The 24,179-nt window shown below is 35.7% G+C and overlaps 1 protein-coding gene across 2 annotated transcripts; it reads left to right on the top strand.

The window, feature by feature from the left end:
* Positions 1 to 6,452: 6,452 nt before the first annotated feature.
* On the top strand, positions 6,453 to 23,460 carry LOC125680904 (lupus La protein-like). 2 transcript variants are annotated; one of them, XM_048920702.2, is made up of 14 exons: positions 6,453 to 6,605; positions 6,832 to 6,978; positions 7,540 to 7,609; positions 8,313 to 8,419; positions 13,705 to 13,806; positions 14,091 to 14,198; positions 16,304 to 16,404; positions 18,136 to 18,207; positions 18,620 to 18,653; positions 19,367 to 19,510; positions 21,050 to 21,167; positions 21,295 to 21,410; positions 22,368 to 22,467; positions 23,166 to 23,460. In XM_048920702.2, exons 2-13 carry the CDS (start codon positions 6,838 to 6,840, stop codon positions 22,464 to 22,466), a joined length of 1,212 nt encoding a protein of 403 aa, XP_048776659.1. In that variant the 5' UTR covers positions 6,453 to 6,605; positions 6,832 to 6,837; the 3' UTR covers position 22,467; positions 23,166 to 23,460. The 2 variants fall into 2 exon arrangements, with proteins under 2 accessions (XP_048776659.1, XP_048776658.1); XM_048920701.2 differs by having other exon boundaries at positions 6,453 to 6,524.
* Positions 23,461 to 24,179: the final 719 nt, after the last annotated feature.

Consider the following 24,179-nt stretch of genomic DNA (forward strand, 5'->3'; position numbering starts at 1 on the left):
GGTCAGAGATTTAAAAAGTAGGTCCAACTCCAAGGTCACAAGGTCAAATTTAGTGAAATAATAAGGTTTTGCCATAAAGAATCTATATACAAAATATGAAAGACCCACCTTAAATAGTTCATGGGATATTGAATAGGTCAGGTTGTTTTTAAAAAGGTAGGTCAAACCCCAAGATCAAACGTACACCATTGTGTACAAGGTCTTTGCACAATGAATCTATATACAAACTAGTAATCCTAATTGTTTGCGGAACAATTACAATATGTAGAGGGTTTTCCATAATGTTTTTGGTGATGTAAGAAAATGTGGTATTTTGTAAAGGAGGCATGAATTTTTCAACCTCGCAACATCATAATTTCTATTTTGAAATCTAAAAAGAGCATTAAAACCTATTGATGACCTTGACCTAACTTCAAGGTCAACAATCTAAGAGCGAATGTTGAAACCTTTGCTGATTATCTATAACAGTATCAAAGATGATAAAGTTATAACATTATAAAGCATTAAAGGGAAGGTAAATCTGTCCAGAGGGATTTAATGGTCCATATAGGGTCAAACAACATTTATTGAATTTGAAAATATTCTAAAAGACCTTGAAAATGAATAAAATTTCATTTCCATGATGACCTTGGCCTTAATTTGAAGGTTAGAGGTCATGGGGCTTAATGTAAGTGGTCCCATGTCTCTATCTATATTAATGTAAAAGCTATAGGCTTAAATAGTGATATTGGAGGCTTTCGGGGGCAATATCTCTGTTTAAGAATCCTCAAATACCTTCAGTTAACCTCTCGCTGCAAGGGTGTTTTAATGTGAATTCATCATCGAAGGTTTCGTGTCTATCACTTTCGGTCTAGTAGGAGTAGCGATTACAAGCTTTTTGACGCGAGTCATCTTTCACAGAAAGGTCAAAGTTCAGAATTATAATCAATTATGTTGAAATCAATATCAGTGTCAATACTTATGCATATTATGTTTCAAGGGTATCTCCTGCAGGAAAGGGGGTATACAAAGGCTATTTTTCTCGTATTTTTGGTTGACTTTGGACTTATTTACAAGGTCAAACGTCAAGGATCTCATTCCAGTTATTCCATCTTTCTACTTTAAGAGTTGCAAATTTTTACGTACAAATAGCAAATTTTCAGGGGGGGGGGGGGGGGTAACTATCGTTAGGGGTAAACTAACCCTCAAAATAAAGAAATGGTCTGTTACACTTGACCACGGAATAAGTTTAGTGAAGATTTCCTGTTCCTACCCTATACTGTTTCGAAACTGTACTGATCACAATGGATTTTACGCAAGTAATTGTAGATCCGAGAAAGGTCAGAATTCAGAGATGTAATGCAATCCGTTGGAGTTATAGTTGGTACGTGGTTACTTGTGCATATCATATGTTATTGGTATCTTATACGCTGAAGACTATGAAAAATGCTCATTTTCATAGATTTCGGTTGACCTTGACCCAATTTTCAAGATAATCGTTCAGGGATCTCATTCCAGTTGGTACCGTCTTTCTACGACTAATACTTAAAGAGTTGTCAATTTTTACGTACAAATTGCAAACTTTCAGGGGCAATAACTCCCTTTAGGAATCAAGGAATCGTCAAAAGAAAAACTCGGTCTATACACTTTAATCAGCTTACGAATTTGGCGAAAATTTCATGGCCCTACGATTTACCACAGGCACCTGAAGTATGGATATTACTAAACCCCCCTCCCCCTTTTTTTTTGATAATTTATTTTTGGTGGCAATAATTTCTCTGAAATGTGTGAATTCCTGGTCTATCTCACCCCTCTTTCGATTCATGTAGGCCTAATCGTTTCACGCTTTTTGTAAGCATAGAGATTGGCCTTCTACCGGTATAATAAAATACGCTTTATAAACACAACAAACTTTCGAGTCCTATAAAGAATTAAATATTCATATGAATACTTTATATCGTTAAAAATTTTACCAATAACTATGGGGCGTTCGTAAACAAACCCTTCACCCTAGTTGTTCTTTTTTTTTTTTTTAAAGCTTACCTGTGATATGGGTGCTGCTTTAGTATTTAGTGGGGTGTTTTTTTTATACCAATGGTCATTAATTTAACTTTAGAATTCATTTTCATGAAATGAAAAATTCGAATGGTTGATTTTAAAACATTTACTGTAATTACAAATAACACTAAGAATGTGCTTTGTGAGTGAAAAGCAGGTCAAAAAAGGGGTGAAAGCGTATGCTCTTCTTTCAGAGAATATCTGATTTCTTAAACGTTACCGAATTATTACGTCACAATGTACAGCACGTCATAATGTGTACGACGTAACACATTCTCCCTTGCGACTAGACATAAACATACTGTGCGCTTGCTAGGAGGCGATACATTAGATAAGAGTAAAGCGAATGGAAAATCAAAAGAAGATGATTTGTGGAAAAGTTTTCCGTTCTATGGCAGACGACAAGGATTTGAAAGATGACTTCGTACCTTATGAAAAGGTTAAGGACACCATCTTGAAAATTGAAGTTTTAAAGGTTGCAAATGCAAATGTTTCTTCATTCCTGCCGTCATGGGCTGATGATGAATATTTCACGCAGTTACACAAACCGAAGAAAATAAAGAAGAGAAATGTGTTTGAGACAAGCATGGGAACTGGAGAGGCAGTGCTGGAGAAAGAGTCAAAAGACAAAACAACCGCTGAGAGCTTTCTGAATGCAGAAAACGGACAAATTACACATTCTGTTCCTGAGACCAGTGGCCAAGAACTTGATATAAAAACAGAGGATGTTACAGCATATATCCTGAGCATTGTCGAAAAGGCATGTGCAATAGTTCTCCAAGATATAACAACCCAGAAACTAGATCAGGATGACGGCAGTGTAATGATAGAAACAAAACATGTGGACACTTTAGATGCGAGTCAGGAAATGAAAAATGAGTGTCTACAGAAACCTGTTAAATTACAAGAGATTAAACAGAAAACCAAGCCAGTCAAAATTGGACTGGACAAACCTGGGGAGCTTATTGCTTTAGAAACAGGAAAAATACCCAAGTTTATCCCCCGAAAGCTGTTTCTGTCCAGTATAGAAACATTTAAACTTGCACCCGATACCCAGGATTCAACCAAGAACGAACAAGCGAAGACCAAGCCCATGAAACCAAGGCCTTTACAGTATAGTTTCCTCTACACCACGGGACTTTCTCCTGGGGAAGAACCCCCTGTGGTGAGACCGCGGAGAACATGGAGGGATCGCATTTTCCGGTTCCTTGGATTTAAAAGATAGACATTCTGAAAATTATGAAAAATAGAAACGTGATTTTTAAGGATTTTTTGGTATTTTGCAAATGTATTATGTATGTTGATGGCGTTCTGATATGTTGGTACTTTACAAAAGTATTATGTATGTTGATGGTGTTCTGATATGTCGGTACTTTACAAACGTATTACACTGTATGTATGTTGATGGTATTCTGATATGTTGGTACTTTAATTACAAACGTATTATGTATGTTGATGGTGTTCTGATATGTTGGTATAATGTATGTTGATGGTGTTCTGATATGTTGGTATAATGTATGTTGATGGTGTTCTGATATGTTGGTACTTTAATTACAAACGTATTATGTATGTTGATGGTGTTCTGATATGTTGGTACTTTACAAACGTATTATGTATGTTGATGGTGTTCTGATATGTCGGTACTTTACAAACGTATTACACTGTATGTATGTTGATGGTATTCTGATATGTTGGTACTTTACAAACGTATCATGTATGTTCATGGTGTTCTAATGTAGATTAAATTTGTCTTCAAACTGTTATACCTCTTGGTTGTCCTCATTCTCACTTTAAATACTGTGAAGCATTATGACGTCAGCACATTCATCTAAAAGTTTTAAAACAAATGGTGTACTCGAGGCATGCACAAAACAAAACTTTCCAAGTATTTAATGAATACAAAACGAGCAAATCTTACCATTTTTGTATGAGATATAACAAGTTGTGTGTGTGTGTGTTTAAATTATACATGTACATGTACTTATACTACATGGCTAACAACACTTGCATGTGCTTTAGTGCTAATAGAGAATTGAAGTGAAATAATGAAAGCCCCGCCTATGATAGTTCCGAATAGGTTTTCTTAAAAGTAGGTCAAACTCCGAATACCTTGGTCAAAAATCCTGATATGAAATGAAAGGTCTTGCCGCAAGAGATATACAAACAAGATATGACCTAATTTTCAAGGTCAATGATCCCTTCCAGTTGGTTCCGTCTTTCTACGACTAATACTTTAGGAGTTGCAAATTTTTACGTACAAATTGCAAACTTTCAGGGGCAATTACTCCCTCTAGAGATAAGGAATCGTCAAAAGAAAAACTGTCTATTCACCTTAATCATCTTATGAATTTAGCGAAGATTTCATGGCCCTACTATTTACGGTTTCAGAGAAGAATTGATAACAATGGTTTTTCGCGTTAAGTCCCATAAGTTCGTGAATGGTCAAAGTTCAAGTACGCAGGGTAAAATCGGAGCGTGTTTAGAAATCTCGAATGTCGTGGACAGTCCTACTATATTGTTTTTCGATAAGTCTTGAGGTAGATTCTTTGTTTTGGGCGGAAGAAAATAAAAAATAAACCAAACAAGATATGAAAGAGCTACATGTACCTTAAATAGTTCAGGACTTATATTTAATAGGTCATATTTTTATCAAAAGTAGGTTAACTTTCAGATGAATGTCACAAGACCACACACCCAAGCATTGCGTGAAGGATATTCCCGTAAAGAATGTATATACACAATATGGAAGCTGGCTGTGCTGTTCTTAAAAAGTTCAAGAAATAATTTTTAAATGTATTTATTGTAGTTATAGTTACACGTGTGTATATCGAACACGTGTTTTTAAGTTTCTGTTACCTGTTATACAGGTATTTAAATTCGAGAAGCACGGCTTCTCGTGATTTTGCAAGTAAGGAATTGGCCCCATTCGAAGGCTCTCTTCCTGTGCGTTTTGACATGGCACCCACCCACAAAGCATTTATGAATTGTTTTATTACCGATCTTATTTTCTCATTGTAGAGAACAGAAGATGTAATTTTTCTAAGAAGATATTATATATAATATTTGATTTCTGATGTCAATAAACTGCACTCTTGAGAGCGCTTCTGTACCTACACACTGTGTTTATTTATAGTATAAATTATTTATGTTCGGTTGAGTGTAACGAATTAGAACATAAAGGTTTGTCCAATGTATCAGCAATAACACTTGCGTCCCCTGTTGTGGACCCACCCTACAACAGGGACCATGATTTGCACAAACGTGGATTTATACTCGATGTCAGCTGAAAACTTTCATGTAAATTTACAATTTTCTTGCCCAGTGGTTTTTAAGAAGATTATATTCGCATGTAAAATGTGGACCCCCTATTATGGCCACACCCTAACCGTGGGGGCTATGACTTTATTCTGCACTATGTCGGGAAGCTTTCATGTAAATTAAACTTTTGAATTTATGATTTTTTTCCCTTTATTTTGAGCTTAAAACGACATTTTGACAAAAAATACCCCTGGTTCCCAGACTTCCTCTTACATTTTACGCAGTAACCAAGTCATCTTTATGTGTCCTTTAGATATGCATTAAAGTTTTAGAATTTTCATATTCACCCCAGGGGTCAATTGGGGGTTGAAAAACGATGGTTTTTCTATAGAAAAAGCTGGTTCCCAGAACTCGATCATCTTTTACATTAGCACCGTAGGTTCCTCCCAGAGGTCGTATTCTCGTCTGAGCCTGATTGTATGCTATATTTGATCATGTATATTGAAGTAAATCATAAAATAACTCTTATGACGAAGAATATATTAAAGACAAACCCTTGCGTAAGGTATTAATTAATATATGTTCCGGGCTACAGTCATATTTGATAGCAGAAATCACAAGACCACCCTCATATTTTTCTTTTGGGAAACGATTCGTTAACATTATTAATAAAAAGCTAAGGCGTGACTGTATATTTCATTATGATCTTTATAAACGTAATATTACATATTCTCCATTTGTTCTTGTTTGCTTGTAAAAATCGCGTTAAAGTTAGAAATAATCCTTTAAATCGCCTTTTCATGATTGACTTGGTCAACATTGACACAAATCTGTTATTGTGCGGTGATGTTAATTTGCATTTGCTGACTTATTATAACATTTTTTCAGCTGTTCACAAATTTATAAATGAAACTAAGTAGATTCATTTAATTGTACTTTTTACCTCTTAATCACTATCTCGCGTGACATTATACCATCAGGAGATAGACAAGACAATGGCGTAAAGTGAATATATCACTATAAATACTACCAAAAAACGGAGTAAGGGTGGATTCACTTGAATCATATCATAATTGAATATGAGAATACATCTGACCCCCCCCCTTTTTTTTTTTAACCATTTTCTTATGGTCGAATCCAATCAAGAACGACTTAACAAATTTTGATTGCGCATGCGCGACAATATGATGTAAAAACGTGGTTGTACGTGAAATATCTTTTATCCACAGGTAAATATTGCGGATACATTGCGTTAATCGAATGAAATCAAGACAACGTGTTGTATAGCTGTAAAAGTATCAATACTGTTTGTATGTTTTCACTTTTAAACGCTTTTTAATGATCTACGGAATCGTTTCTCTCCGCGATTCCAGGCTAGGCTTGTTCAAAATGAATATTGTTTTGTGCAGAAATCGGCATTATTATCTTGTGTGAATTCTATAAATATAAATCTAAAGTCACTTGAATCCATGCGGTATCCTAAATAGAATCCTCTTGATAAGTTTTTATCATTATTTGTTTTACTCTTTTTAACAGACAGTCATGGCAGACGAAGCGAAAGTAGAAGTTAAAGATGATACTACAAATGGTAACGCCAGTACCGAGAAGAAGGTGGTAGATGATGTGAAAGAGGATTTAGGACCACCAAATACTCTGGAGAAAAAGATCATTAGGCAGTTAGAGGTATTGTTTTTATTGAATATACTAAATGTTGGCCTTGGGTAAAATTTTGTGATGAAATAGTGGACAAAACAGGTTGGGAAAACTTTCTCTATAACTAGGTCTTGTCGCTAAAACGCGATTATTCCTCTTTAGCGAAAAAGTAAACATTACCATAAACAGGTGTTTTGATTGAAAATGCACATCATGAGTATTTAGATTTTGATTTATATATTTGCAGAAGTATCAGACATTTTAGCACTTTTTCCTCTTTTCACGTGAAACATGAGATGTACTCCACTGGTGTTTTTCTTGATTGTACAGGATATATTTACTCTGGCTAAAGAGGGATGATTGTGTTTTCACAAGAGTATTTCACAAGAATATCTTGCTGTAGGGGAAGTGTTCCAAACCTGTGGCTCAGATTGTTTGCAGAGAGTTTTAAAATAAGTTTGGCTTTGCCAATGTGAAATCAACAACTGGTCACTTGCAAAGAAATCAAAATGCTCTGAAATGTGCCATGCTTAATAGCCACTTTAATTTGTGTACAATAACCAAAAAAATGTACTTTATTATTCATTTCAGTACTACTTTGGAGATACAAATCTGCCAAGAGACAAATTTCTTCAAGATGAAATGAAAATTGAAGATGGCTGTATCCTTTCTCGAAAACATGTTGTCCAATATTATATATATAGCAATCCAGTGGAAGTTAGATGTTGGATATCTTGACCTCGCTATTCTAATATCTTCTGGTGACTCGAAACAATGAATATCCAGAAGAATGATTTAGCCAGTTACATCACAGCCATCAAATTTGCTCCTACCCAATCATTTTTTTCAGCAATTTATAAAATTTAATTTTTTTCCCCTCTTGGTTCCCTTGAAAAATAGAAAATTCTCCTTATTTTGAAAGAAAATATTAAAAAAAAATTCATGACATAAAAAAACCCCCAAAAACACCCTACCTACCGACCCACCTTGAAAAATATGGGTCGGAGTACATCAAGCAAAAATATTTTTAACGATGACCTCATGTAGCAGGCTATTTGTTGCTAGTCAAACATGTGTAGCACATATCAGATTAGCATGAAATGTTTGATGAGAAAATACATGGTAATCAGCAACTGTCACAACATCTTTGTTCTCATAAAGTAAAAACATATGGCCTTTTCTTTTGTAAAAAGTAACTAAGCTATAATGGAGCAGAGAGTAGCACATTCTGTACAATAGTTGCCAAAGGCAATTAATCATTTTGCATATACTTTGAGTTTATGTATGAAAGTGTATATCGTCAATTGTCTTGAACCAACAGAGTTTTAGTTTGCTGTAGAAATATTTTCTTTAACAACAAATAGGGGTATCTTTAGCCACAATGACCAAATTTAATCGACTGAAACAACTGACGACAAATCACAAGCTTATTGCCACAGCCCTAAGGAAAGCTAGCTCTGGACTAATTCAGGTGTGTAGCACTTATCCATAGCAACTATAACTGCTGTATTTGAATTGTGCAATTAAAGGTCATAGGAAACGGTTTTAAACAATTTTGTATGAAAAATTCAAAGATTGATATGTGTCAATGCAAAATTTATCAGCCCAAAGAATTTATATGTCCAGAATCACCTTACCCATACTCATTTCAACATTCCATTGTAAAAGAGTATTACTTCATTCACTAAATTACTATTATGTGCACTAGGAATTTCAAGTAAACTAATTCTTTATTGTACTATACATGTGAATGTTATATAGTGAAAAACACTATTCAAACCAAATGTGATATTATTTTGATGGGTGGTTCCAAAAAGGGAGGGTTGGAATTCTAGGGTGATTAGAAGACAGCCACTCCCTTTCTTCAGAATATCTGCATTGTCGGGTGTTCAGGTCAACACACTCACTTCTCACCACTGAAACCTGAGTTCGTTCCCCGTGATCGGCAGTGGTACAGACCCTGAAACGTGCTACTACACCTTAAAAAGGAACCGAACCGTTCCGTGCAAGAAACGAACCGTACCGTGCAAAAAACGAACCGTACCGTTCAAGAAGCGTACCGTACCGTGCAAGAAACGAACCGTACCGTTCAAGAAACGAACCGTGCCGTTCAGAAAGCGTGCAGGATAATATTATGCAAACCCCGCCCCCAAAAGCCCGAAAGCGTACCGTACCGTGCAGAAAGCGTGCATTTTATGTCACGTGAACCACTTTTTCAGCCACAGTATATTATTTTCACAATGGCGCCCGATGGGAAAGGAGGTCGTAGACTATCGCTGGCTATTCGAAGCATTATCCTCAAACATCACGAAGCTGGGTTATCAACTGTGAAAATCACCGAGATGCTTAAAACATCTTTGATATTCTTTTTTTTTTTTTTAAATTACTTTCCGTAAATATCACATTGTTTCAGTGCATATATGTGTATGTATGTTATCAACAAGTACCCAAGTTTTGACTGAATTATGCATAAAAATTCGTTTTATACTGTGAACTGTTAACAGAAATAGACGTCAGATCACTGCACGTATTTTACATGCATGCTTCTGCAGCCAGTCCTGTGTACTGTGGATGTATATTTCACTTGCAGACTTTTAAAGAGTGAACCAAGGGGCATTTCGTTGTTTTGTTTTAACGGAATTTCTGTTTCAATCAATTCTTTTAAATTCAAGGGTGAAGTTAACTACAATACTGTAATAGTACTTACAAGTAGCCTATTTAATTTCTTCATATAATCAGGGACGTCAACGTCCCTGATAATGCTACTACACGTATGGCACAGGGCTTGCCGTAAGAAGATGAAATTGATATTTGTAGCGTTAATGTATTCAATATGTACTTTCCTACGTACAGTGTCTGAATCATATGAGAAATTTCTAGACCGATTAGAAAAGTTGTCACGTTCTACACTGTAATATTTTCATTACTTTATTAGCAATAATTTTGACATATCTTTTTCTCTTCTACATTGATAACGATCCATATACATAGATGTAGATTGGCGGATTTATTATATACACTAATAAACAATTTTTAATTACATCGACAGAGAAATAAATAGATACATACATGTGTAAAAGAATGTAAACAAGTTAAATTGATGCAAAGCATCAAATCGGCCGCAAAAAATTATTCATTTCAGCATTTTCAAGTATTTCAACAATATATAGAAAAGGTATATGAAACATTTTTATTGCAAACTATACACTTGCCTTACTTTTCTGTTAATTTTTTTTAATTCAATTTTCAGTGATCAAAAATAAAGTCAGGGAAATGAAAATCGGACTTCGAGTGATAAAGGATAGGAATATATATGTATTATCATCATTTTATTTGATTCAAAGACAAATGCAACAGATATCTTACATTATTAATTATGAATGACTGAATGCTGACAAAAATGGACGTACAAACTTCACGTGCAGATATCCTGGATCTTTCATAATGCCGATGATAAATCACAATAAATGTGAAGTGCAGAAAATAATCATTGTGTCATTTGCGACTTTAGTGTATTCAAAACAAAATTCACTTCTTCTTAAAAACTTTTCCAATTTAGGCACTGTAATTTATATCCGGAAACTTAATACGCTTTGTTTTTACACTTACGCACGCCCATGTCGGGGAGCAGTTCATGTAACAACTTTTTATAAAATCGTAAATTAATAAATGTCTGATGAGAAATGAAAAACAAATTGAAACGTAATAACAACCATTAAGACTTAGACTTAAGCAAATTCTAAAAACTTTTATTCATAACTTTTATGTACGTTATCAATATGGAATTATTCCATTGAAGCAATAAAAAATAACGTCTCATTTCCCCATGTGCACATTCTAACACAACCACAAATCCTGCAGCCGATAATCAAAGAGTCGAATAAGACCGATCGAGTGAAAACAAACTATCGAAACGTACAATTTATACGAAGTCAAAGCGTTCAGGCCACGCCCACCTCATTAATAAAACGTGCAAACCGTTCACAAAGCGTGCAGTTATTTTTAGCGAACCGTACCGTGCAAGAAGCGAACCGTACCGTTCAAGAAGCGTACCGTACCGTGCAAGAAACGAACCGTACCGTTCAAGAAACGAACCGTACCGTTCAGAAAACGAACCGTACCGTTCATAAAGCGTACCGAACCGTACCGTGCAACTGGTGTAGTAGCACGTTTCAGGGTCTGTAGTATGTGAGAGGTTATGATGGTTGCCTGCTCAGACATGTGGTTTTCCTCTGGGTACTTCAGTTTCCTCCTACAAAATGACCCCCTAGTGCCAACATTCCTGGAAGTTGGTAAATAACTAGCATATAGCTAATGTTCATTGTTGTTTGTATACCCAAACTTAGAAATAAAAACTATTTATGTATTATGTTTCAAAACATTTTAAAATTAGTATACCATATGTATATGAAAAAGTGTCCAAAGCAAATTCTTCGAATTTGAATGAACAAGAGGAATAAATTATACAAGGCTATACAATATTATATGTTGGATCGAATAGTTAACCCTCTCTTTTTTCATATACATGTACATGAATAAACTTTCTATTTAAAAGGAAAGAAATATTAAATGCTTATATGAGCATGTTACAGTCTCTGAAACGTTCTACTTTACCATTTTCCGTTCGCTTACTGTGCCCCCTCAACGTACAGTTTTGCGTTCAACGTTCACAAAGCGTTCACCATTCATTGTCATTCGGAACACCAAAGTGAAAGGATCGATCTTCATAGCAAGGCAAAAATGAAAATTGAATGAGTGCGTAAGAGTGAAACTAAACATCTTATTATATCAGAAATTTAATTTATAAAATGCAAGTGTCAGGATTATCAACTGTGAAAATTGAAGGAAAATTGCAGATCACTCACCAATATCAAAGAATAGAATAAATCATTTTTGTTATTAAAAACATTGTTTGGTTAAAAAGTGTGGGGGGGGGGTCTGAATGAGAGAAGAATGTAAGAGCCTGCAGTTATGAATTAAACCCTTATACATACACATGTAGCGAAGGATGAGTGCTGGTGCATGTGCAAAATAAGGTAGTTTCGATTAATAAATATTAACCACCCCCACTCCTCCTGAATTTTCATTTTAGTATATTTAAGTTTGGGCAAATGCACAATTTATTGTAATTGTTTTGTCTCAATTGAGAAGAATTTTAGACAAGTCAAACTTTTTCATTAAGTCCCCCCCCTTACTTAAAAAAAAACCGATGTCACATTTCAATGCACATTCGTGGCTGAATGTCAAACTGATTTGACAAGTATTTCTGATTATTATACGCCTGTACTTACGAAAATCATTGTCAATATATGTATTTACTCCTTTCCACAAATTTGAAACTTTTGTATCGTTTGTCTTTAATATAAAGATGTTACTTTTCTCTTACATTTCTGTCCCACATATATTATACGTATAGCTCAGTACAATGAAGTTTAATCTGCATCAAAAATATACAGATATTGCTCTATTTATTTTGTACGTACATTAATTCTGGAATTATTTCCTCAGGTCGATATAAATGTACTATACATGTATTTGGAATAATGTGAATTACCCAAAATCTATGTGGGAATAAACCTTTTATACTATTTAGAAGCGTTCAGGTGTCAACACAAGGTACCTATACCATCTGTGTTGTTTGTTTAATGCATTTATCTTTACTCCTTTCTGGAATGTGTTTTATTTGCATGTTTGTAAATTTTGATGTCATGCATGCACACCTGTAAATTCTTGATATCGCGACGGTGCTAATTACTGGACTAGTACTTGCACAAAAATGAACAAACAGATATATTCATATAATTATATATTCCCTACTTGATTATAAAGTAAGTAAAATTCATGGAAAAAATCCGAAATATTCTGAATGAATATAATGTACCATTTTTCGCTCACCGTTCACCAAAACGCATTCAGCGTTTGCTCTGCGTGCACTTGGCGTTTGCTCACCATGCGTTCACTGTTTGCTCACCGTGCATTCCCCGTTCAAGTGGGAAAGTAGAACGTTTCAAGGACTGTACATGTGTTAACACAAATATATTTACTCCAAAAAATGTAGATTGTAATGATTGCATGTACAAGATTTCTGTAAAAATTAAAAGAAAATGCTCATCACTTGATGAAGGCTGTCAAGTTCCTCTGTTTTTCTCCCATATTATGTTTCCTTGGGGGGGGGGGGATCAGATCTCGTAAGAACGACATTAGAGTTTGAATTAACCTTCTTGTAGTCGTGTTTTTCTGCCACTGGCCATGGATTGACCAACTTAATGGTCGATGAAATGTTTTGAACATAGCAGAGACATATTTGTGACCTTAAAACGATTTCGCCAAAGATTCTGTACCCATGTTCATCGAAATTTCAGATCCCATGGGAAAATGTACATAGAGGCATATTTCTGTGTTCTTGCATATAAATTAAATGCAGCACAATGTAGCAATTTACTATGATTTCTCTGGTAGAAGTCTGACAGTAAACTTGGGTGAAACTGACATCATCAGCAGGGGGAGATAAACCAGAAAGTTTAAAAGCTAGCACTTTTAATCAGTTATACTCTTGCTGTCTGTGTATATCTGTTGGCTTCCCTAAATACACAATTTATTTTACACAAACTACCATTTCCCATTACCTTTAAAACATGTATGATGAAAATATATGTCATATAGGGTGATATATTTTGTCCTAATTTCAAATGTATTATGCTGTAAAAGCTTCACTTATGATGATAAAATGAGCTCGAGTTTGTGCTTTATTATTAGGTCAGTAAAGACAATGTTTTCATCCGTCGGAATCCAGACATGTCGATCCCAGAAAACACAGAAGAAAGAAGAAATGATTTTAATGAGAGATCTGCATATGTTGTATGTACATAGCACTGTCAGTCAACTTTTTGCCAGATTTTATTTCCAATATTTTGCCTTACCAGACTTATTAGTGCAACAAAATTTTTTGCAAACTTTCAGTTTGTTTATCACTTTATATATAGCACAATATTAATTTCTCATCAAGCCTATCTCGGAAATATACATGTAAATAAAGTTCTCGTAAATGAATTCTATATGTATATCATTGTTGATAAGTTCAGATAGTCCCAGTTCCAGACAGAAAGGTGTAATTTAAATGGTTTCATTCCTGTACATTTCAGAAAGGATTTCCTTTGAATGTTTCCCTTGATACACTGATTGCATTCTTTGAGAAAATATCACCAGTAGACACTGTGTACATGAGGAGAGACCAAGAAAAGAAGTTCAAGGTTTGTTTTACACCAATGAAAAAAGGAGTTCTTATGAAAAATTAAGTTCTAATGATGTCTGTTAACCAGTTAACCATTTAATATATACTCTAGTATTTGAATTTGTTTTGGATTTTTAGGTCACCTGAATTCATTCAGGTGACCTATTGCTATCTGTTTTTGTCCGGCGACGTGCGTCGTTCGTTAACATTTGAACATTTTCAGCTTCTTCTCTGAAACCCCTGAACCAATTTCAACCAATTTTGGCATATAGCATCTGTGGGTGGAGGGGAACAAAAATTGTGAAATTCGTGGTCCCTGCCCCCCTGGGGCCTGAGGGGTGGGGCAAAAACCATCAAAATGAGTGTAATTTTAAAAAATCTTCTTCTTTACTCCTGGACATCAAGAAGCCAAACTGTGGGCATAATTATAATGAGTGTTGAGCCCTCTACCAAAATTGTGAAATTCATGGCCCCTGGGGCAGGGGTTCTTGTGTTAGGGTGGGGCTCTATTGGTCATATAGTGAAAGTGTAGAAATTCTTTGAAAATCTTCTTCTCTGTCTCTGGGTATGAAGTAGACAAACTAATAGCATGGTAATGATGAGCAAGGATGCCTCTTTATACCCCCCGCAACAAGTTGTGGGGGGGGGGGGGGGGGGTATACTGGAATCGGGTTGTCCGTCTGTAGACGCAATGGTTTCCGGGTTCTAAAGCATTATCCTTTCCACCTACCGTCACCATATCATATATATGGACTACTCATGGGATGAAGATGTTCCCTATCGATTTTGGGGTCAAAAGGTCAAAGGTCAAGCACACTGGACATCGAAGTAGCAATATGGTTTCCGGGCTCTAAAGCGTTATCCTTTCCACCTACAGTCACCATATCATACATATGGACTACCCATAGGATGAAGATGTTCCCTATCAGTTTTGGGGTCAAAAGGTCAAAGGTCATGCGCACTGGACATCGAAGTAGCAACACTCAGAAAAGAGCTAGTTTATACCCATTACCAACACTCTTTGGGAGATTGGGGTAAGTGGGGGGTATTCTTAGTGAGCATTGCTCACAGTACCTCTTGTTAAAAATTGTGAAATTCATGGCCCCTGGATCAGGGGTTCTGGTGCTAGGGTGGGGCTCTATAAGTCATATAGTGAAAATGCATTATTTCTTTGAAAATCTTCTTCTCTGTCCTTGGGTATTAAGTAGACAAACCAATAGCATGGTTATGATGAGCAAGGATGCCTCTTTCAAAATTGTGAAATTCATGGCCCCTGGGTCAGGGGTTCTGGTATTAGGGTGGGGCCCTATTGATCATATAGTGAAAATGCATTTTATTTCTTTGAAAATCTTCTCCTCTGCTGCTGGGTATTAAGTAGACAAACTAATAGTATGATAATGATGATCAAGGATGCTTCTTTCAAAACTGAAATTTATGGCCCCTGGGTCAGGGGTTCTGGTGCAAAGGCAGGGCTGACCACATAGCTATTCAATGTTTCTTCCATCCAAAAGTAAAATTCTTATATTTAAACACAAACCTAATTCAAACATTGGAAGGTTGTTACATGATACTCAGGTGACCTATAAGGCCCCTGGGCCTCTTGTTCTGTTTTATGACACTAGTTGAACTGTGAGAATACCCAAGATATCTACATTGGAAATCTACATTAAATGAACATGAATGAATCTGATCCTATTATTTGTTTGATCAACTACAGAGAAAAGAAGTGAACATGTTTTGTCTAAATACAGTTACTGCAGCAGAGCATTAAACTTACTAATGGCTGTTTTTGGATGTGGTTAACACTTTGGTTACTGCAGCAGAGCATTAAACTTGCTAATGGCTGTTTTAGGATATGGTTAACACTTTGGTTACTGCAGCAGAGCATTAAACTTACTAATGGCTGTTTTTGGATGTGGTTAACACTTTGGTTACTGCAGCAGAGCATTAAACTTACTAATGGCTGTTTTTGGATGTGGTTAACACTTTGGTTACTGCAGCAGAGCATTAAACTTACTAATGGCTGTTTTTGGATGTGGTTAACACTTTGGTTACTGCAGCAGAGCATGAGACTAATGGCTGTTTTAGGATGTGTTTAACACTTTGGTTTTTGGTCATTTACAGGGATCTGTGTTTGTCACATTTACAAAGAAGGAAGATTGTGATAAATTTGTGGCTGAACCAGAGTCGAAATATGAAGAATCTATTCTGATCAAAAAGTCAAAGTAAGTTGTAAAGTTCATTAAACTTGTAGATGTCATCTGTAGCAGAGGTACACCAAATGTACTTTTATATTATCAACTGTTGTTTTCGTTTCGCATCAATCCCAAAAAATTTATGGAATTAACGGGTATAGTCCAGCAATGTCCACTACAGAAGGTGCCCGATATAGTCAGGATGATGCAAAGAAATTAAGTTGGGATTGACATACATTAAAAATAATTATATATTAAGCGATGCTTGTTTGTTTGTAAAAACAAAGTGTACAGACGTTTTGATTGGCAGATGAATAGTAAAACTGGTACTAGTAAGCTCTGCTTAGCAGCAGTTGCATCTTTTTGTAGAACAAAAATATTCTTTGTTCATTTATTTTAAACATCACTACAATTGAAATCTTACCAACAATGATGAATGACAGTCATTTTTGCTTGTCCGATAAACTGCAATATTGACGACTTAAAGTTTTTTGTCCTAGTAGATTTGAAATAATGTAAATACTGGATATGAAAAACACATCTGTTTGAAATGATAAGATGAGAGAGAATTTAAAAAGAAATACATGCTCATAGGACTATTACATGGACTTTAAATGAAAACAAGAGGTGGTCCATGCATAGTATAAAGCAAAACCAGAGAAAAAACAAAAGGGAAAATTCTGGAGAATTCATTACAATAAAACAGTGAGAAATGTATTGATGTTATAAAAAAAAATGTATGGATATTATATCAAAACATGAATCTGTGATACATCAATATCAATTAACAACTGTCCTGTGGGATCTGGGTTGGAAGAGGTCCCCGGTACCCCCTTGCTTGTCGTAAGAGGCGACTAAATGGGGCGGTCCTTTGGATGAGACTGCAAAAACTTAGGCCCTGTGTCACAGCAGGTGTGGTACGATACAGATCCCTCCCTGCTCAAAGGCTGTAAGCCCCAAGCATAGGCTTAGAATTTGCTGTCCTTTACCGGCAATGTTGACGTCGCCATAAGAGTGAAATATTCTTGAGCGGGACGTTAAATAATATACAATCAATCAGCAGCTCTAGTATATAGTGCTAATCCCTTGACCTAATATTGAATATAGATGGACAATTTCATTTTCATACCTCTTTACTCATGGTTTTTAACCCTTGGTATCAAAGTTTAATCATAGACTTGTATAATTATAATTGATATAGAAATTATGCCTTTATTTTGAGATCTTAATGACAGTCTATGAATAGTATCAGGGAAAACGTCATACTGACATTAGGAATTTCCTCTGTTAATTTTGAATGATGATGAGGGGTAAATGCATTATCATTTGATTCATTGATATTAAGAAAATATCTACAGTATGTCTGTGTAGATGGTAGCCACCACACATGTATTTTGATAAAAATGCCTGTGACAAAACATTTGTGTAAATCTATAAATTTGGGACTTGTGGAATTTTTGATGAAGGAAATTAACAAGAATATTTGTTGTATAACTTGTTCTATGTAGATTTCAGAAATTTAGTGGAGTTGGCATTGATTACACATTTTGTAAAATTATTGTGACAATGTTTTTGAATATCATTTTGCTTTTCAGGTGTGTTGTTGTACCTTATTTGCATTTAAGATATTTCCTCTCTACACTGTCATACCTTTTTAGAATCAAACAAATACCACATTTCTGTAGGTTCTGTATTTTACTTACAGAATGTTTGTCTGCATTCAAGCTGAATACTTAAAAACGAAGTTTTGTTTGATTTTAGAACTCAGTACTTTAAAGAACGAGAGGATGGAAAAAAACAGAAGAAATTGGAACAGTTACGCAGGAAAAAAGAGTAAGTAATTTTATATAAGAAGATATGGTGTGAGAGTTAAACACCAGAGAGATAAAATTTGGTATAGGGATTTTATCCCCCCCCCCCCCAAAAAAAAATGTTTACATTTGGCATCTTTACATTTGAATGAATTTGTTTGAAAATTCTTTGAAAAACATTTTCTCAAGAGCCAAAAGTGTACAGTATATTGAATTATTTGATTAAATTTATTTGATGTGTATTGAATTCTTTGGTATGCAATGTATTGAATTCTTTGGTATGCAATGATGCTCTTGTTGATTGAATTTGAAGTTAGTTCACACCATGACCACTAGAGTTAGGATGGAATCATGAGAGGGGCTTGAATTTTTTGTTGGAAAATTTCAAAGTATTTTTTAAAACCCTCAACACAATTAGAATTATTATCTTACAGAGATCAACAGAGAAGAGAAACAGAAGAACAACAGGTTAGTAACTGTATGGATATCAACAGGTCAGTAACTGTATGGATATCAACAGGTTAGTAACTGTATGGATATCAACAGGTCAGTAACTGTATGGATATCAACAGGTTAGTAACTGTATGGATATCAATCTATGCTTTTTTCACAGACGAATTCCAGGTTAAGTTTTAATTTCAAACACAGAAAGATGCCAAACTTCTTCAAGATTTACAACTGTAAGAATGCAAGAAATTAAGAATACCATATTATCTATTTTCTTCACGTGGCTTTTCATGTTGCTGTACTGGAAATGTAAAGAAGTGTAAATACCTGAGTCGGACATGAAAATTTTCAGATTATTTAGGGGTCACAACATTCAAGGTGAAGGTCACTCACAAAAATGGACTAACATTTATGCACATAATAATGATTTCCAGATAAATGCCTTGTATCTGATTGAAACTCTGGCAATATCAATTGTGTCTTTCGTAGAAGTGTTTTGCAAGTTGACCAGTGCATCACTACTGCTGGTGATACATGTAAAAATTGTATTTCAAAATTTACTTCAGTGTTTGTTATAAATGCATGTCTTAGATTTGCAGAAAAAAGTATTTCTCCACTAAAGTGCAAGTTTTCTCATAACTGTTTAAAAAAAATTGAGGGGGTAAAATAATGATTTTCTTGTTTAATCATGTATTTTTTATGAGTTGAAGATGATTGTGAATTTTTTTTTACAGAAACTAGTGGACTCCATCACAAAGGGTGCTGTTTTACACCTGACAGGCATTGTCAGTGAGGAACTCACAATGGAGGACTTCAGAACTCTCTTCAATGACTATGCCACAGTAGCATGGGTTGACTATGAGAAAGGGGACAGTCAGGTAACAGACTCTTGTGTAGAATAGTTAGGGGGACAGGTAACAAACTTGGTAACAAACTTGTACCTGTGTAGAATAGTTAGGGGGACAGGTAACAGACTCGTACCTGTGTAGAATAGTTAGGGGGACAGGTAACAAACTTGTACCTGTGTAGAATAGTTAGAGGGACAGGTAACAGACTCTTACCTGTGTAGAATAGTTAGGGGGACAGGTAACAAACTCGTACCTGTGTAGAATAGTTAGGGGGACAGGTAACAGACTCGTACCTGTGTAGAATAGTTAGGGGGACAGGTAACAAACTCGCACCTGTGTAGAATAGTTAGGGGGACAGGTAACAAACTCGTACCTGTGTAGAATAGTTAGGGGGACAGGTAACAGACTCGCACCTGTGTAGAATAGTTAGGGGGACAGGTAACAGACTCTTACCTGTGTAGAATAGTTAGGGGGACAGGTAACAAACTTGTACCTGTGTAGAATAGTTAGGGAGACAGGTAACAGACTCGTACCTGTGTAGAATAGTTAGGGGGACAGGTAACAAACTCTTACCTGTGTAGAATAGTTAGGGGGACAGGTAACAAACTCGTACCTGTGTAGAATAGTTAGAGGGACAGGTAACAAACTCGCACCTGTGTAGAATAGTTAGGGGGACAGGTAACAAACTCGTACCTGTGTAGAATAGTTAGGGGGACAGGTAACAGACTCTTACCTGTGTAGAATAGTTAGAGGGACAGGTAACAAACTCGCACCTGTGTAGAATAGTTAGGGAGACAGGTAACAAACTCGTACCTGTGTAGAATAGTTAGGGGGACAGGTAACAGACTCTTACCTGTGTAGAATAGTTAGGGGGACAGGTAACAAACTCGCACCTGTGTAGAATAGTTAGGGGGACAGGTAACAAACTCGTACCTGTGTAGAATAGTTAGGGGGACAGGTAACAGACTCTTACCTGTGTAGAATAGTTAGGGGGACAGGTAACAAACTCGTACCTGTGTAGAATAGTTAGAGGGACAGATAACAGACTTGTACCTGTGTAGAATAGTTAGGGGGACGGGTAACAGACTTGTACCTGTGTAGAATAGTTAGGGGGACAGGTAACAGACTTGTACCTGTGTAGAATAGTTAGAGGGACAGGTAACAAACTTGTACCTGTGTAGAATAGTTAGGGGGGACACAAGGCTGTCTTCATTTTAGAACATTTTGTGTTAATCACAAAGGGGTTGATACAGTTTGTGTGGACAGATGAGTAAGTAATATTGCCTATAATACGCTTATCCCTACAAAATATTATTTTTTAGATCTATGATTCTGCAATCAGTTGCGTTGGAAACCAGAAAATGATTATTAATACACTGTACATGTAGATTTGATCCTTCAAGAGTATGAATGTAGGAGGAAACATTTAACTTTATAATTTTGTTGACGAGTGGATTTCTATACACTAAGAAATTCATCCAAACCAAGCACTTTTTGTCTTTTAATTGTGCATTAGTAAACAAGTTTTGTAACAACAAACTAACCCTTTTCTTTCTTTTTTTTTTCAAGGCCTGGATCAGATTTAATGAGGCCAACACTGCAAAACCAACGCTGGAAAAAGTGAAGGCGGACCATGATGGAAAATTAGAACTTTTCAAATGTGTACTAGAGGGAAGAATTCTAGAGGGTAATGTATGATATTGGTATACTATATCATGAGTGAGTTGTTTTAAGGAAATTGCTGTGTGTGGTCTAATGTACTTCTTATTACCTCTGAAAAATAACTGAAGAACAAAAATGTATTATAATTTCAGGTGATGAGGAATTGGATCATTGGAGAAAAATTTTCAAAGACATGGCAGACAGTCGAAATCGTTTCAAAGTAAACAGGAAAAGAAGGCATGGGAAAGGAGGGGGAGGAGGAGGCAAGGTAAATAGATCACTTACATGAGGGGGAGGTAAACAGATCACTTGCATGAGGAAGGAGGGGGAGGTAAACAGATCATTTACATTAGGAAGGAGGGGGAGGTAAACAGATCACTTACATGAGGGGGAGGTAAACAGATCACTTACATGAGGAAGGAGGGGGAGGTAAACAGATCACTTACATGAGGAAGGAGGGAGAGGTAAACAGATCACTTACATTAGGAAAGAGGGGGAGGTAAACAGATCACTTACATGGGAATAGAGGGGGGGGGGGGGGTAAACAGATCACTTATATGGGAATAGAGGGGGGTGGGGGTGGTAAACAGATCACTTATATGGGAATAGAGGGGGGGGGGGGGTGGTAAACAGATCACTTATATGAGGAAGGAGGGGGGGGGGGGTAAACAGATCACTTACATATGAAGGGGATATAAATACATGTAGGTCACACTTACATGGGAAAGAATGGGGTCCAAACAAAGTAGACAGAGGGTGTTAGATGAGATAAATAACTTATAATGATGTCTGTACTCTTGTAAATGGAGGAGGAGGGGGTGGTGGTGAATGAAGTATTTTTTACCTTTGTTTAGCTTACAAAGCAAGACTGAACTTTATAGTTTCAACAAAATGAATTTGAAGTTAATATGGTTTCTATGCAAATTTAAGGGGAGAAAGAAAGGGAATGGGGGTGGCCTGCAAAAGGGCTACTGCAAAAAGTAAATGCATCTTGCCAGCATTTTGGTGATTATTTGAATATGAAGATGTTTTGTTAATGGTGCAACCAAAAATGTGAAAATTGTTTCCATTTTAAGTTACTGATGGTAAAATTTAATCTGGCAAAACTGTAAATTTTACAATTTTTAACCAAGCTATATTCCAAAATTGTTACTGTTTCAATTCTGAAATGGTAGAATGTGTATGTACATTGACATGCACAAAATAAATTATATTGCCTTTTCAGATGAAGAGGAAGAAAGAGGACGGAGGTGAAGATGAGGAGGAAGATGGAGATGAAGACGGAGATGGCAGTGATGGAGAAGGGGGCGATGCTGGGGACTGAGGTAATAATACATGCAAAATATTATGTTTCTTCCTCTTTGTTGCATTAAGCAGTGTTTATCTGGAAATAGCTGCAAGAAGATCATTGTCAATGGGGAAAATTCTGCTCACTTTATGACAGGGCCTGTAATATAAGCACACTCATCTTCACAATATACTTTGCTTTTAAATCTTGAGTATTCACTAGGCATTTGAATGAATTTTAAGAATGTCAATCATACATGAAAGTTTAAAACCATTGTTTACGGTAGTTCATTTGAAATTGGTTGTTGAACAATTACTTAACAATTAAACTCTCTCTCTCTCTTCCTCTCTGTCTGTCTGTCTCTTTCTTTGTCTCTATCTCTCTCTCTCTCTGTCTATCTCTCTCTCTCTCTCTCTGTCTGTCTGTGTCTCTCTCTCTTTCTTTGTCTCTCTCTCTCTCTCTCTCTCTCTCTCTCTCTCTTTCTCTCTCTCTCTGTCTATCTCTTTCTTTGTCTCTATCTCTCTCCAGACATGTATATTACTAATATTGCTGTAGGTCATAAAAAGAGAGTAGACTGCATTAAGTTTAGATTTGTTCAGGTCACTAATGAATTCGTTTGACTCTGCCCAATAAAGTTAAAATTGTTCTCAGATAATATCAGCTTTAAAAAGATTGTACATGGTGATCTGTTAGCAAAAGTGATATAAATAACATGTTGTCTTCTTGCAATTGCAGAGCAAAATATGAACACTGGATTGTGTAATATGGACAGGAGAGTTTTAGTTGTATTTTACTGAAGTGAGCAGGGAGGAAACGTCAAGACAGAAACCAGTGTTTTAGTGTAGATCTGTTTCATGAGAACACGCATCATGTGAATCTTTTCTCCTGCTGTTGCTGTCAGCCATGAATATGTAACATGTTTCTGTGTTGTACACTGAAATGAATTGATTTAATGTTCATCATTATTGTTTTCTTTTATATCAGTTTCATTGTAATGATCATTTTAAATGAAATATACATTTGCCTACCAGATCTGTTTGCTTTTTTCTTCTGCCATTACAGGACTATTTTCAGGAGGAAATTGAATATTCAGATGCAACTAGCTTTCAATGGTTCATTTTCATGAATGATATAGTGTTATAATTTCCTCAAAAGGTTTTTATATAAATGTTGATCTTTGTTTTACTACATTTTATGGTGAGAAGTATCCTTGTTATAGAGTGTTGGAAGGTTATCATTATGACCTTCAGTTTTTGTTTATGACATTGTGAAGAGTCTGCTCAATTTATTCTTAATAACATTTTCTCTCTGAAAAATCACAGCTAGTGTAGCAAGAAGTGATAACAAAATTTAATATCCATGTAGAAATCTAATTTATTGATTTCATTTCTCAATGAAATGATGTCCTTTCAACTTGTTGTAAATAGAAACGAAGTGGAATAAAACAAATTGAATAAATTTCTTGTGGTTTTGTTCCGCTCTAATACAAACTAGAAATGGACAAGTACCACCTGTTGGGTTTGTCGTAAAAGAATGCTACCAAGTCACTTAAAGTGTTTAATAGCTCTGGAATGCTTTCACATTTAGATGGACAAAATTGAATAGATTGACATACTGATTCTAGTATACCCCCTAAACTTTGGTTGAGGGGGGTGGTATATTGTAAAACAACTATAAGATGAAGAAAATTTGTCCCATTATAATGAAAATATCAGGCACACATCTTTATATAGTGATAAAAGTGTATAC

Source organism: Ostrea edulis, chromosome 2, assembly GCF_947568905.1.
Source record: "Ostrea edulis chromosome 2, xbOstEdul1.1, whole genome shotgun sequence".
NCBI lineage: Eukaryota > Metazoa > Mollusca > Bivalvia > Ostreida > Ostreidae > Ostrea > Ostrea edulis.